The following is a 14160-nucleotide window of genomic DNA, read 5'->3' on the forward strand; positions in this document are numbered from 1 at the left end:
GCGTGTGGCAGCCCCGCCCCGGCCGCGACCCGAACCGGATCTGATTCCGCTCGCGGCCACCGACGGCACCGGCCGTGTCTGCAGGGCCTGCGGCTGCCACCGACACCGCCACCGACACCGCCACCGACACCGCCTCCGTCCCTGTCACCGTCCCTGTCACCGCCACCATGGCGCTCAGCGATGCGGACGTGCAGAAGCAGGTAGGGCCGCGCGGCCCGGCCCGAGCGGAGCCCCTGAGGGGCCGCGGGGAGCGGGGCTGGCGGCGCCGGGCCCTCAGTACAGCGCTGGGCCCGGGCCTGCTGCTCCGGGAACGGAAGATCGGTGGAGGGGAAGGATCCTGGCTTGGATAGAGGAGTCTCCCGACAAGAAGGCGATTTTTCCCCTGCCGGGTGGATGGGCCCCGCGGGGAACTTCGGCGTTTTGGTGCCGTGTTAGGCCAGGGTGTGACGAGAGGGTTCCCGAGCAGGCTGTGTGTTCTCTACAGGGTTTAATTGCACCCAGGGCGGGTAAATGCAGAGCCTTAGATGAGCTCTGTGTTTTTACAGGCTGCTGGGGTGGATGCTTAGAGGTGAGAACCAGTCTCTTCTTCCTGCAGAAGGGAGAACCGGGGAAAGTGGCCTTAAGCTGAGACGGGGGAGATTCACATCAGATATTGAAAAAAATACTTCACTGTTAGGGTGGTCGAGTATTGGAATGGATTGCCCAGGGAGGTGATGAAATCAGCATCCCTGGAGGTGTCTGGACCTGAAGTGGTTTAGTGGATTAAAGGTTATGGTTCATGGTTGGCTGGGTGATCCCCAGGGTCTCTTCCAACCCAAATGATTCCATGGTTCCCTAAGGATTTCCCATCTCTTTTTGGCTTGTAGCTGTGTTACCTGCCATTAGCTGTACCTTAGCATTTGGGTGGGCTGCTCAGTGTTCCTGAATGCCCTTCTCAGCTCTACATCCTAAGCAGAGTGGTGCAGCCTGGGGCTGGCTTGCAGTGGAAACTTCCAGCCCTGAAGTCTGGCTGTGGACACTCCTCCAGAGGCAGGACACCCTGTCCCTGTTGACAGTAAACACTGCCCTCAGCTAAAAAAACTGCTTTCAGCTGGATTGGAGAGATGTGTGGTGTTAAAGGCCGTGGGCATCCAGTCAGCACTGGTCTGGGGAGTTCCTTGCAGGTGATGAGCAGAGCAGGCGAGTTCCCTTTGTCCTCTGCATCACAAGTACTTGTGTCTCACTTTCTCATTCAGTAAACATAGTCTCTTGGCAAGGCAGCATCACAATGAAAGTAAAATTGGTAGGTTGCCTTTCTCCAGAAGGAGAATTGTAACATTACATTGTATTCCTTTTATCTTCAAAGCTCAAGCTCGTGTGTTTTGTTGGGGTTTTTCTTTTTCCTGCTTCTTTTATGAAGATAATAAAAATAAAGCTGACATTAGGGTGGTCTTGCTCAGCCAGACCTGAACTTCAAAGGGCAGTTCAGGATCTGGTGATGTATCAAACATGTAATACTGATGGCATTCCACATCTGCACATTCCTGTCAGTGCTTTGCACTCCTGAGCCCAGGATGATCCTGTTAACTGGACAGTGCTGATGGCTGGCAGTCCTGCATGTGGATCAGTCTGGCATCAACTTCCCAGGTGCTCCTCCTGCCACCACACTTCCGGTGACTGTCACTCTGAAAATCATCTCTGATTGAGACTTTTCCCCACTGTCAGATTTGCTTTGTTGTTCTGTCAAAGGTATTTAATACATTGTTCCATGTGGTCACTTCTAAAGCCCATCTGACATCTAGAACTTCCCTTGGAAAGGGTAATCACACTGCTCCTGACAGGAAAACCCCTTCTTCCTTTCTGTAGGAAATACTGCCTTAAAATAAGTCTCTCATTTCAAAATACATTTTTGTCACTGTTATTAAAACTAATCCTATTTATAGATGTGAAAATCTGTCTTTGGATCTCTCTTCAAGAAAAAGCAAAAGGAGATTTCAGTACAGCAGCTTTTGTAGGAAATAACACTGTTCAGTCTTACCAGTCTAGGAGAAGTGCATTCCATATTAGCTTGTATTGGAATATAATCCCAATATTACCGGGTTGAACGTGCCTGGGCTTGTCTGGCCCTCGCTGCCTGACCAAAGGCGGCAGCCGTGGTGTTACACCCCAGAGATACCTTTGGTTAGTTGGATGCGGCAGCTAGGCTCTTGGAACAAGTCCAGGCAACAGAACTCAGGCTCGACCTCTGATGAAGAAGCTTTAGGCGAGGCGAAGAGGAAAAAAGGAGATGGATCCGGCTAGGGGGTCATAGTCCAGAGTTTATTCCTGGGCACGCAGGCCTCTGAATGTAGCGACAACGCTGACCGCATGGTCCTGTGTCTTTTTAAGCTCAGGGCAAGGGGGAGGGGAAGGGGTAGGTGAGCTACCAACCAGGTAGCGGGGGGCTCAGGAGACAAATGACACCTGGATGGCCCAATTGTCCCCAGGGCTGAGAGGCATCTTTTGAACTTGACCTATCAGACGACGGCCTTGCTGACTTTCTGAGATTGATGGACAGCTCTCAGCAGGAGGCAGGGAGAGGGAACAGGGGAAGTGGGAAAGCCAAGACAGGACACTGCTTCACACTGTAACAAGCTTGCTTCCATCTCATTCCTTATCTTTACACAGAGGATGTTTCCTGAACACCCAGAACTGTTAAAAGTGCTTTTCCAAAATTCAGAAACCAGACTACACTGGAGGAAGTGACTCGGTAACATAAAGGCTGCTGCTGCTGAGTTCTCAAGTCTTCTTCAACAATAGGCTATTCAGCAAAATATCTTTATTTTAAATGCCTCTCTTGTCCTTTCTGAAATGCAGAGTAGGTACACAAGCACTTGAGAGTCTTTGCAGACACAAATTAAAAGAAAACCTGCTGATTTGATATTGAGGATGAAGATGTAACTATTCACTTCTTCCACTGTGCTAACACATGTTTAAAATCTTCCACTTGTCTCTTCACTTCTGTTTTTTCATCTGTATGGGCTTAGTTCTGCACATTGGCTCATTTTTCACCTTGGCACCTTTCTAATCTCTTTAAAACATTTAATTTTAACACGAGAGTCTTTTGTGTGAGTTTATTCAGACTGGATTTTCTGCAAAATGTGTCTCGTCACTAAGTGCAGGCAGACAGTCAGTAGGTTTTAGGATCTGCTCCATCTGACCATGGAAGTGTCTATACCTCATCTCAGTTGCTGTTTGGTTGGGAATGAGTCCTTCCAGTCTGCCCCAGATGGGAACCTGAGCTGAGGTCTGCTCACAGAGAGGCATATGATGGCTGAACAGAACTTGGTCTGGTTGCTTTCCTGCTCTCCCAGCTGCTGGACCTGGGCTTTGTAGCGCTTTGAGGTGGCTTCAGAAATGTTTTCTAGTAGAACTTCTTAGTTCCTGTGGGGCTCTGAAGCAGCATGTGACATTCTTGATGTGGTCTGGGTCACAGAGCCTTGCTGCTGCTGACTCCTTCCCCAGCCCCTCCAAAGTGACAGTATAGGCTTTTACAGAATTTATTACAGTTTCCCAAGAGAAGGGTCTCTGGTGTTCAAAGGAACTTGTGGCTGTACAGATCTGACCAGAGTGGTCAGTGGCACTTTGCTTCACTGTTCACCTCTGGAAGGCCCAGGTTCATTCAGATGCCATCTATGTAATCTTTATGTTTCATATAAATGTCATAACAGACTCATTTTGCTATGTGAGGATTTTTGGAGTCTGGGAGGTTTATTTAATAATCCCAGGGGTGAAAAAGTTGGGCTCATTAATGAAGAACAAAAATACCCAGCCTTGCATTTATACAAATTTACTTTGGGGTTGGTTGGTTTGTTTTGTTTTGTTGTTTTTTTTTTTTATGGTTGCCTACCTGAAGAGCATTCTTCTAATGGCAGCTAGTGAAAGAGCATTATATAGAATTATTGGGGGAAATAGTTTTCTTGTAATATATGTCAAGATTAACTGACTCTTGTGTATGCTCAATGACATTTCCTTGCAAAACAATATTATATGAAATAGTAAATGGATATGGAGGATCTAGGATCTAGATGAGTAGATACATATACCTACTTCCTCTGGTCAATGTCCTTTCCTGCAGAAAACATTTTCTTCCCTCTCTCTTGTTCCAGATCAAGCACATGATGGCTTTCATCGAGCAGGAAGCCAATGAAAAGGCTGAAGAAATAGATGCAAAGGTAAAAATGGAAGTTCAATGTCAGTAAGTGCAAAAGGAAAACTGCCTCCCACATCCTGCTCTGAAAGTTACAGTGAGAGAGAACTAGAAACCTTTGTAAGCTACAGCTGCTTTCTGTTTAGTTACTACATAGCAAAAATGTACCAAACAAAGATAGCATTTCTTAGCTTTTGACAAATGAAAATGACTCAGAGCTGGTTTTGGTCAATGTTTTGGTGGTTCTTGAATATAAATATATTCATATCAAAGTTCAACCCTTTTTTTGAGCAATCAGGAGAGCTGAGAGGTACTCAATTGGATTGAGTAGAACACCTTCCCCCACCAAATTAGTATTTAAGGCAGGAGTTGAATTACTTGCTGAATGCTTCACTTAGGTTAAGCCACAAGAGACTGGATTTAATATTAACCTGGTGTTAGAGTATAGATGTTTACTGAAGAAGGATTAATGGTGCCTTTCAGCCCCAGCAATCTGCATTACACCACTAGTGAAATGCCTTGTTGGTATTGGACTCAGCATACATGTTGCTGATAATATTTAATCTCCCTTAAACATTTAGATTTACTCAAATATTTAATCAGTACTAAAGCCTGTATTGCTGAAGATCTGCAAACAGAATTTAGAAGTTGAGACTGGATTCTCAGGTATAAGTAGGACAATTATCCACATGTTTTTACATTCTGTCTAGTGAGGCTTTACAAAAAAAATTAAAAGCTGTGCTGTCACCCTCCTAGTGTAAGAATTACTTAAAGAGGTGAAGGGTTTTTATATGGAATCATAAATTGTGTCATCCTGTCCTGTCTGTGAATGTGCTCTGTTACATTTTGGTTCTGTTTTTTTCAGCCCAAGGAATCAATTTCCACTTCAGTTATTTAATTTTTACTGTAGGCAGAAGAAGAATTCAACATTGAGAAGGGTCGCCTTGTTCAGACACAGAGGCTGAAAATCATGGAGTATTATGAAAAGAAGGAGAAGCAAATTGAACAACAAAAGAAAATGTAAGTTGCTTGGGCTAGACAGCTGACCTCAGAGCCTGAGTTTGCATTTTGTTGTTCATTTTATACAAAATTCTTCTGGCCCTGCAAACATTCAAATTGTAGACAACATATTTAGTTCTAATTATGAGTTCTTGGTTTTTTCTGAGGAGAAATTAACAAAGCTGAGGTGCAGTGGTATTACAGTGTGATGAAAGAATCCTTCCCATTTCTTTATGTAATTAACATCTAGAACTTTACCCTGCTCTGTTACCCTGGGACAAATGATCATGTTGGGTTTAGTTTGGCTGGGTCTTCACCAAGAAAGGGCTTCTGCAGTTTAATCTTTTGTGCAAGTCCAGAGACAGAATTCAGACAGGTGAACAGACCTTGTTTTTAAGTGTTGTAGAATTGTTACCTTTAAATGCAAAGCCTGCAGTTAAATGTTACAGTTCTTCTGTCAAAGGCTGATAGATTGATTCAACTTTATCATGCAACTTGCAGCCAGATGTCCAACCTGATGAATCAGGCAAGGCTGAAGGTCCTCAAGGCAAGGGATGACCTTATTGCAGTGAGTATCTCTGGAGTAAACACACAGTCTCTGTTTCTGCCATAAGTTAGGAAATGGAACTGTTCTCTACAGAAAATACAATTTTTGATTGAGTGATGTTTGCTTCAACATACAAAAATGGCTTTCCAAGCTGCTCTGAAAAGGCCTTGAGGATTTAGTCCAGCTTTGCTCTCTCCTTATTTTCACAGTTTCCATTACCCACTCTTTTAGGGAAGTACATTGGTCTGCCAGGAGCGTTGCAGGCAGTGTTGTATCTGTCATTTGCACAGTGGCTTGTTTCTTTAAAGAGCAGCAACTCTCTCTTGCACAGTTGGTAGAACTTTGAAATTCTGTTTGCCTGAAGCAGTGTTTATATAAAAAACCCAGCATGGCATAAGCAAGGAGGCTTAAAACACCACTAACTGGGATTTTTTGTGCTTCAGTGGCCCATAGGCCATGAAAAGTTTTGCTTCTTGTTCTGGTGACCGTGTGTGTGTTGACACAGAGTAATCCTTCATCAGAGCAGGCTGCATTCAGGCTTGTTTGGGTTTCCTGTGTTTATCTCTCACCATGGGCAGTGTGTCCCCATTCTGCTCACTGAGCAGCTTTGCTGTGCTCTCCCACCTCAGAGGTAGTTTGGGTGTTCCATGTTCTGCTAGATGGGGCTGTTGAGCTGTTGGAAAAGCTTGAGAGGCCCGTAGAAGTCAAAAATAAAAGATGGGATAAATGTTCAGGTTGATGCTATCATGAAAAAGAAGAGTTAGCAGAAAAAAATCACTAGTTTACTGATTCCTTAAAATGAGTTTCAAACTTTAGATTGTATTCCCAGAGAGGAGGAAGGTGGATTGCTCAAGGGCTAACTCTGTTGTGTTAGTCTCTGCTGGGTAATCTCTTCCTCATTTATCTGCTGACTCAACCTCATGCTTCTGAGTAATTCTAAACAGTCTTCCTCATTTTAAGACATTTAAAGTCACATGCTGCTCACTCTTTCTTTCCTTATCAGATCTTTGGCTTCTTTCATGAGAGATGAGCAGTTCCAGAAATGCAATGTTTCTCTAGGGAGGACAGAATAACTAGGTTTGACCATGACAGTAAACTGTGATAGTTTTATATCTTCATACTGATTGTGTTACTGTGCACTCTTTTTCTAAACACCATGAGGTAGAACAGGAGAGAGTTTCTCTGTCTGAAGTATTTCTGATGGTTCAGTTTTAGGAGCTTTGAGTTGATTCTTTAAAAATGTCTTAAAAATTCAATCCCATCCAATGCTGATTTGCTGAGTAAGGTAATCAAGAGAGCTACTTGAAATTAAAAATAAGCTCTCTCTTTAAAATTTTTATTTGCACTTACTTACAATTAAAGAATACCTAACGTGAATATTATTTGATGGAAAAAATAGATTGGATTTCTTTGCTCAACCATAAAGCTGAAAAACATTTATTTGGACAACTGTTTTATTTTACATGAAGCAATTATTTACTACATACTTAATTTATCTAAGTTAAAATTTAAGTACCATGCTTTTACTCCTGAGCTCTCCCTTTTTCACACAGCAGGAATTATTGTCAGGTTGTAATGAGGTCAGCCCAGGGCAGGAGGAAGGGAAGTGTTGGGCAGGGATGGTGTGCCATGCACAGAGATGGAGGTCTAGCTTGGATGAACACCAGCTGGAGTGTACATTTACGTGTTGGCAGGGTGTGAGAGCTATAATGGAAGTACAGAAAGTTGGTAGGCATGAAACCAAATGCCAAACAGATGGGCTCTGCTGATCTGATTTCTTCTGAATGTAGGATTTGCTGAATGAGGCCAAGCAGAGACTTGCCAAGGTGGTGAAGGATTCTGCCAGGTACCAGACACTGCTGGATGGACTAGTTCTACAGGTAAATATTTAAATTGTAAGAAATGGATCATTGCTGCCCTAGCCCCCTAGGTTTCTTTTGTCAGAAATAGCCCTCTGAAAGTTACAGTTGTATTGGAGTCTGCATCAAGTGTTGATCTGGGTGATCCTTGAGTTTTAAATATCACTTCATTATCTTTGAGTCTTGGGTTCTGAGCAGACAAGGCTGTGGCTTACTTTGAGCTGTAGAACCTTGGATACCAGCAGCAGGTCCATTGTAAGAATAATTGCAGATGCACACCCTCATTTTAGGGTGCACAAATTAAGCTCTGTAGTGATGATTTGGATCAAGTGCTCCTTTGTCAGAGGCTGTTCCTCCAAGCCCACAAGTCAGTCAATACCCATCTGCTTCAAAACCTTTTCAGCATTTGAGACTTTAATTAATGAGCCTTGACAAATTTACTGTAGTATGGAATGAGCCTGTGGCAGGAGCAGGCACAGAAAGCAGAAACCAGAGCTTTGCTTGCCTAAAGAGCATCCTCAAGCCCCAGAAATGAACAGCTGAAAGTCCAGTAAGCCTTGGCCAGGTCAGTGCTGTGGGCTCTGGTGCCTCCTTCTGGCCCAGACTGGTCCTGTTGCTGTGAGCTCCCAGGAGCCATCACGAGCTCTCCTGTCACACTTGATGGCAGAGTTTGCTCAGTAGTGTCTCCTACCAGCTTGTGCCTCCACATGGGTGTTGTTTCTTTCTTACACTCGGGTCTGGTGTTGCTGTACATCAAAAAAACCCTTTCTTGTTCTTGCAAATTTGCCACACTTCTCTTGGCTTGTTATGTTAGATCCAGTGAGGGATCTGTGCTCACAGCTGGACCAGATGATCATTGTAGGTCCCTTTAAACTGGAACTGGGCACCACAGTCCTGAGATTCCATATATTTAGTTGCACTTGAGTTCCAAAAACATCATCCATATTTGGGCTCTTCCCCAAATATTGCTGCTGTCCTCTCAGAATGGCTGTGTGAGGTGAACTCGTGAGCAAAGATGTGAATAAATGAGGCTGACACTATTGGGGCTTGGGGTTCAAATTGATCAGCTTCTTTCCTTTCTTGGGGTTAAATAATTGTGACAAAGAAAACATTGAGCTCCTGAAAGTGAAATGGTTATAATGGTTATTCTTTGCAGGGATTCTACCAGCTGCTTGAGCCCAGATTAGTTGTTCGGTGCAGGAAGCAGGACCTCCCCATGGTTAAGGTGAGACGCCTGGAATATTTTGACAGTGCCCTGCTCACAGGGGCTGAGACCTGACTGCATGGATTTGCTGCTCAGATCCCCCTCTCTGTGTGACATGGAAACAAGCTTTGCTTGGTGCACTTCTGTTGCAGCTACAATGTGCTTGCAAAGTTGGGGGTCATTTCCCTGCTTGGATATTACCTTGGAAACTTTAGACATGGCTACAGTATTAAGAATAATAACTGGGTTTGGCTGAAGAGCCAAACTAAAATGCATTTGCTTAATTAAAAAAAAAAGAGGCCTCAATCCCTTTTTTCTATTACTACAAGTGATTGAATGATCAAACCCATGTGCTGCAGTAGCATTTGTCAGTGCTAACTGGAAGTTTATCTTGTGTCCTAGACTGCTGTACAGAAGAGCATTCCCATCTACAAAAATGCCATAAAAAGGGATGTGGATGTTCATATTGACCAAGACAGCTTCCTGCCAGAAGATATGTAAGGAAAATGGGATTGTTTTGTACAGGGCACTAACTTAATGCAACTTTTCAAGCCACAGCTCACATTAGTGTTAGAAAATTAGGTATGGAATGTCCTGAAAGTGGCTGCTGTTGTTCTTGTGAAACTGGCACTTCTTGGAGTTTATCAGACACACACTCTGCAGTTTTCTCCAGACAAGCACTGTTTCCACCAAAAATGTGAGGAAAAGTTTTGTGCAATCTCCAGCCTGATTCACAGTGCTGGAGCAGGGAATAAGAACTGACATAGGAACTGACCCACTGGTCTTTTAAGGAGAGAGAAGATGGATGTAGCCATGTTTTCTGTCTCAAGATGAAGCAAACTGAGTCTTGAAGGGCTGCAGGATAATCACTTGATGGGTTTTATGTCTGTTCTGTCTGCAAGACTCTGTTTCCATATGGTATCATAGAGGTACCATAGACAAAGCTGTATATTCTGTCATCTTTATCTATGGGCCAACAAACAGCACTTCTGGCTCCTTTCCTCACTTCCCAAAATGTGACAGCTGTCTTAATAACACAGAGTCAGAAGCTGTTTTGAAGGGACAAATTGCAAAACTCCACTTCCCTTTAAGACGTGCTAATGAGGGTCCTTGCACATAGATGTGGTCCCTGATAACTCCAAAGATGCTTTGTGCTGCTGCTTCACTGGATCTCTTTGGGCTGATTCCTGTTAAGACATGATCAAAAAGGTTGTTTTTTTAAAAAAAGAGAAATGTTAGCCATGTATCTGACTTTTCTATAAATGCTGATTTGGGATATGTTTGCTACATTCTGACCCTGACTGAAACCCATGGATTTCACTAATTTATTTCTTTTTTTTGTTGTCCATCTTTAGTGCTGGTGGTGTTGAAATCTACAACAGTGATGGTAAAATTAAAGTTTCCAATACCCTGGAAAGTCGGCTGGACCTTGTAGCCCAGCAGGTGAGTTTCTCCAACAACCTGGGTAAACAAAATGCAATTAACTAGTTTGTTCTTGTAATTAAATCCTTGTGTTTCCAAAGTGTCACAATAGTGCATGGCATCAGATTTCATTGGGAATGACAAGTAGGAAGTTATTTTTGATTGGAAAGAAGCAAATTACAGCAAAAAAGACGTGGCTTTCCCCAGAATGATTCCTTTTGAATTAAGCTTGAGCATAAAGCTCTATAAGTTATGATACTGAAAGCCTTGGTTATGACTGCACTGCAGTCAAGATGCTGAAAATGCTGAGGCTAACTTGAATTACTGGAGCTAGCTTGAGTACAAACTTTGGCTGAGACCTATTACACCCAAGTGCAAAAAACCCTTGCTCTGGCATCTCTTTCTTATGCTGCAGTACAGGCAGTGCTTTCAGTCTATAGAGTAGCAGGCAATGTGTGATCAGGGAAAGACTTCAGCAAGCTCAGATGAACTGACTTGTTAATTTTGAAGCCAACCTAACTATCCCAGAGTGCCTGCAGGAAGAACCTACAGCAGTTTTATTGCCCATTTCACATAACTGATGTGTTCTTTCTCTTCAGATGATGCCAGAAATCAGAGTGGCTCTCTTTGGTGCTAATGCCAACAGGAAGTTTTTGGACTAAAGCTCTATGAGAGAAGGTGGGATCTGTTCCACTGCCATACTGAAGGGGATGCAAAAGCATCTGCTAATTTAAAATCTTGAAATTTAACATTACTGTGTCATCCAGTATCTGTTCTTCAATCGAATAATTTTGCATACCTGCTGTGCTTAGCCTCTCTACTTGTGGTTAGAATGCATTGCTCAAAGGATGTGAAGACATACATATTCATCCAGAAGTGGCACTAGGAAATGGAGGCACTTGGGCTCTTGGCTTTCCTTAAGCTGTTGTGACTCTCTAAAGACAAGTGGTGCATTTAGGGTCACTCTCTTTGCTTTGGCCATGTCTCTCTCAAGTTATCTGATCTGTGAAGTAAATTACTATGCTGCTGATGTCAAATCCCCTTTCAGTTATGGTCTTCAGTGTTCTAGAGGGCATGCATTCCTTCCCAAGGTTAGTAGTTCAATTCATGTTACTTGGTCAGGCATTTCCTGTTCTGTATATGTGATTTAAAAAAAAAGCCTGAGCCTGTAAAACTCTATTTATTAAAATAAAAATGCGTGTGTGTATGGAGTTCCTTGTCACTTCTCTCTGGGGCATTGGCAGCAGCCTTTGGAAAGTGGGATTGTTTGTGCAAGGACTTCCTACCTGAGCTCTGTGTATGAGCTGTTCTGTGAAGCTGGAATTCAAGAGCAAGGAGCAGTGTCAAGCTATTTGCAGGAATAATGTTGGATTGCAGGCAAGGCTTTTGAGTAGGACTCCGGGGTTCTGGAGCATCATTCTCCCTGAAAAATGGGTCAGTAGTTCTGCTCCCTCTATCTTCTGTCAAAGGAGAAAACTATAGTAACACAACTGTGCTGCTTAGATAAAACAAACACAATCCATTTCCCATCACAAGTTTGTTGCTTCTGATCCAAACTGTACCCTGACTCTTCCTAATGCTCAATTCTGAGATTTCTTTCATGGAGAATAGAAGCTGATGAATTACAACTTAAATATGTTTTGAAATCATCTTCTCTGAGTATTGCAGTGAATCAGGAACCGTAGGGATTTTACATTGTACCATGAAGGGCATTTGCCAAGCTGCAGCAACACTGGTTTCATGTGGTGTTGTTAACCTGAGGCTCTAATGTGTGTGCCCTCATGTGAAGTAGACTCTAAATGCTAGATAAGCCTTTTATTGTCTCATTCCTCTCAAATGGAGATTGACTGCTAAGGAAATCCTGATTCCAAGCTTATTTAATCTGTTTCTGGAAGAAATGCTTTAAATTTGCTCTTAGGAAAATAAGATTATTTAACAAGATTGGGTTTTTGGTTTTATTGCTCTTTGCTGCTGCATTGAGGTGCCAGCTCTTGTTTTCCACATAGGTGATTATGGCATTTATTTCTTCATTTGCTTTTCAGCACATTTCTGTGACTGGGTAATAAGTGTGTCTGGATTGAAGTACCCCTCTTTCTAGATTTTGGATACCTGTTACAGTTTTTTGTCGCAGTTGCTGATCCAGCTTCCTGACTAAGCGCTGGGCTCTGGCTTTGTGACACACATGTAGTGAAGGATAAGCCTTTGCATGTGCATGCCTAGCTGTGTTGTTTCTTGATTCAAAGAATACTTCTTGAAGCAGAAATGTTTTGGTCCTTTCTGATGGTTTCATCCAGCTCATCAGTAAGCTATCTGCAGATGCTTGCCTGTGACAAAATGAGACTGTTTGTGCAGGATCTCATGGTCTGTTTCTTTCATGGAGGTAGCAAGACCTTCATAAATCCAGGTCTTGCATACTTATGAAAAGCAAAATAGTAACTAGATAAGTGTTTGACTGTGATTCTCACACTGGAAGATGTTGGAGTTATTTACCTTTTACTTTTCTCTGTTAGTTTTGTATCTTCCTTGTCAGGAAAGAGGATGAAACTTGTTACACTTGGATTCAAAAATTGGTGTCCTCGGGAATGTGTTCAGTGTTAGTCAATGACAGCAGTGATTCAAAGCAGGTCATTAAGAAAGGGTCTCAGATTTATGTACCTCACAGCTGAAGTCCAGGACTGGGAGTTTTTAACCCCCTATAGCTCCCCCCAAGCTGACTGAGGCATTATCTGGAACATCCTGGTCCTTTATTCCAGGTGAGAGGAGCTATCACCAAGTTTTTTAGAGATGCAGAGGAAAATGGGATATCCCACCCAGGTGTACCTAGTGCAGTTAACAACCCAGTTATGTCTTCATCCAAACTCCCTTTAGTGTTTGTACACAGATTTTTGCAAGTGAAATGTAAAGCAAAAGCAGCACTTGAGGACAATTTCAGGGCTCCTCCTGCAGCATTGTTGCAGCACAGTTTTGTAAGTTGAGCTGTACTACTGAAAGTAGCCTGATGACCCAGAGCAAATCAATGAGAATATTGATCTTTATTCATCTTTGTATAAGCATGCATAATATTCCAGTTGGGCACAGAAAACAAGCCCTAAGCCAGATCAGCACCTTAAGAAACTGGACAACTACAGGGAACAAACGAGGCATTAAATCAGGAAAAATTTCTCTGTGAAGTTGTGATGGGAGAGGCAAGCCCTGCAGACTAACAGTGAGATGGTTCAGCCTAATGGAAAAGGACTTGGGGGAAATAGATAATACGGCACTTGTTCTGCAGAGTTGGCAGTGGAAAATTTAAGAGCAGGCTTGACACTTAAGTAGTCACCAGAGGACTTGAAATCTTCCTGCACATCTGAATCAAACCCCTGTTTTAGAAGGTAGTTTTCACACCTAGGTGTATTAACATTGATCAGGCTGTATGAATGATCCCTGGAAGTGCATGCAAGTGTCCAGAAGAGAGAAAGCCTGGAAGAAAACACCCAGAAGCTGGCAGAAGGGTGGTACCTTGCTTGTTGCATGCCCCTGTCCTGACCTGATGATGTTAGCAGGCAGAATATGCATCTCCTGGAAAATAGGAAAGTGTAAGCTCATACCTTACACAGCCACCTCCATGGACACACATTTCAGCCTGTGCCTGCAATAGCTGGGGAGGTTAAAAGAAAATTACCTATTTATTCATTTCCAGAGAAAGTGCAGTGAAGGAGGAACAGGAAAATTGGGAAATAAAAGTGAACCACCCCAGGGGAAAATTCAAAGCAAAAAAATTTCTTTAGTTAAGTGAACTCTGAGCTGTTACTCTGGAGAGCAAAGGCTTGATAGTGCAGGGAAGCAGCTTGGCAAAAGGTGTTTAGCCCTAAGCAAGAGCCCAGACAGACTTGAGTGTGGTTTGGCTGGGTGTGCTGTTTGATACAGGCAGCTCAGAGAGGCAGGTGGGGGCCCCATCCTGCCTCTCAAACATGTTTGCAGG

The 14160-nt window shown here is 43.2% G+C and overlaps 1 protein-coding gene across 1 annotated transcript; it reads left to right on the forward strand.

The window, feature by feature from the left end:
• The first annotated feature begins 11 nt into the window (after nt 1–11).
• Nucleotides 12–11410, forward strand: ATP6V1E1 (ATPase H+ transporting V1 subunit E1). Its single transcript, XM_030960579.1, has 9 exons — nt 12–200; nt 4128–4193; nt 5079–5188; nt 5669–5735; nt 7505–7594; nt 8730–8798; nt 9180–9274; nt 10133–10220; nt 10799–11410. The coding sequence occupies exons 1-9, from the start codon at nt 168–170 to the stop codon at nt 10859–10861; spliced, it is 681 nt and encodes a 226-aa protein (XP_030816439.1). The 5' UTR covers nt 12–167; the 3' UTR covers nt 10862–11410.
• The last annotated feature ends 2750 nt before the right edge of the window (nt 11411–14160 follow it).

The sequence above is a fragment of the Camarhynchus parvulus genome, chromosome 1A (assembly GCF_901933205.1).
Source record: "Camarhynchus parvulus chromosome 1A, STF_HiC, whole genome shotgun sequence".
NCBI classification, from domain to species: Eukaryota; Metazoa; Chordata; class Aves; order Passeriformes; family Thraupidae; genus Camarhynchus; species Camarhynchus parvulus.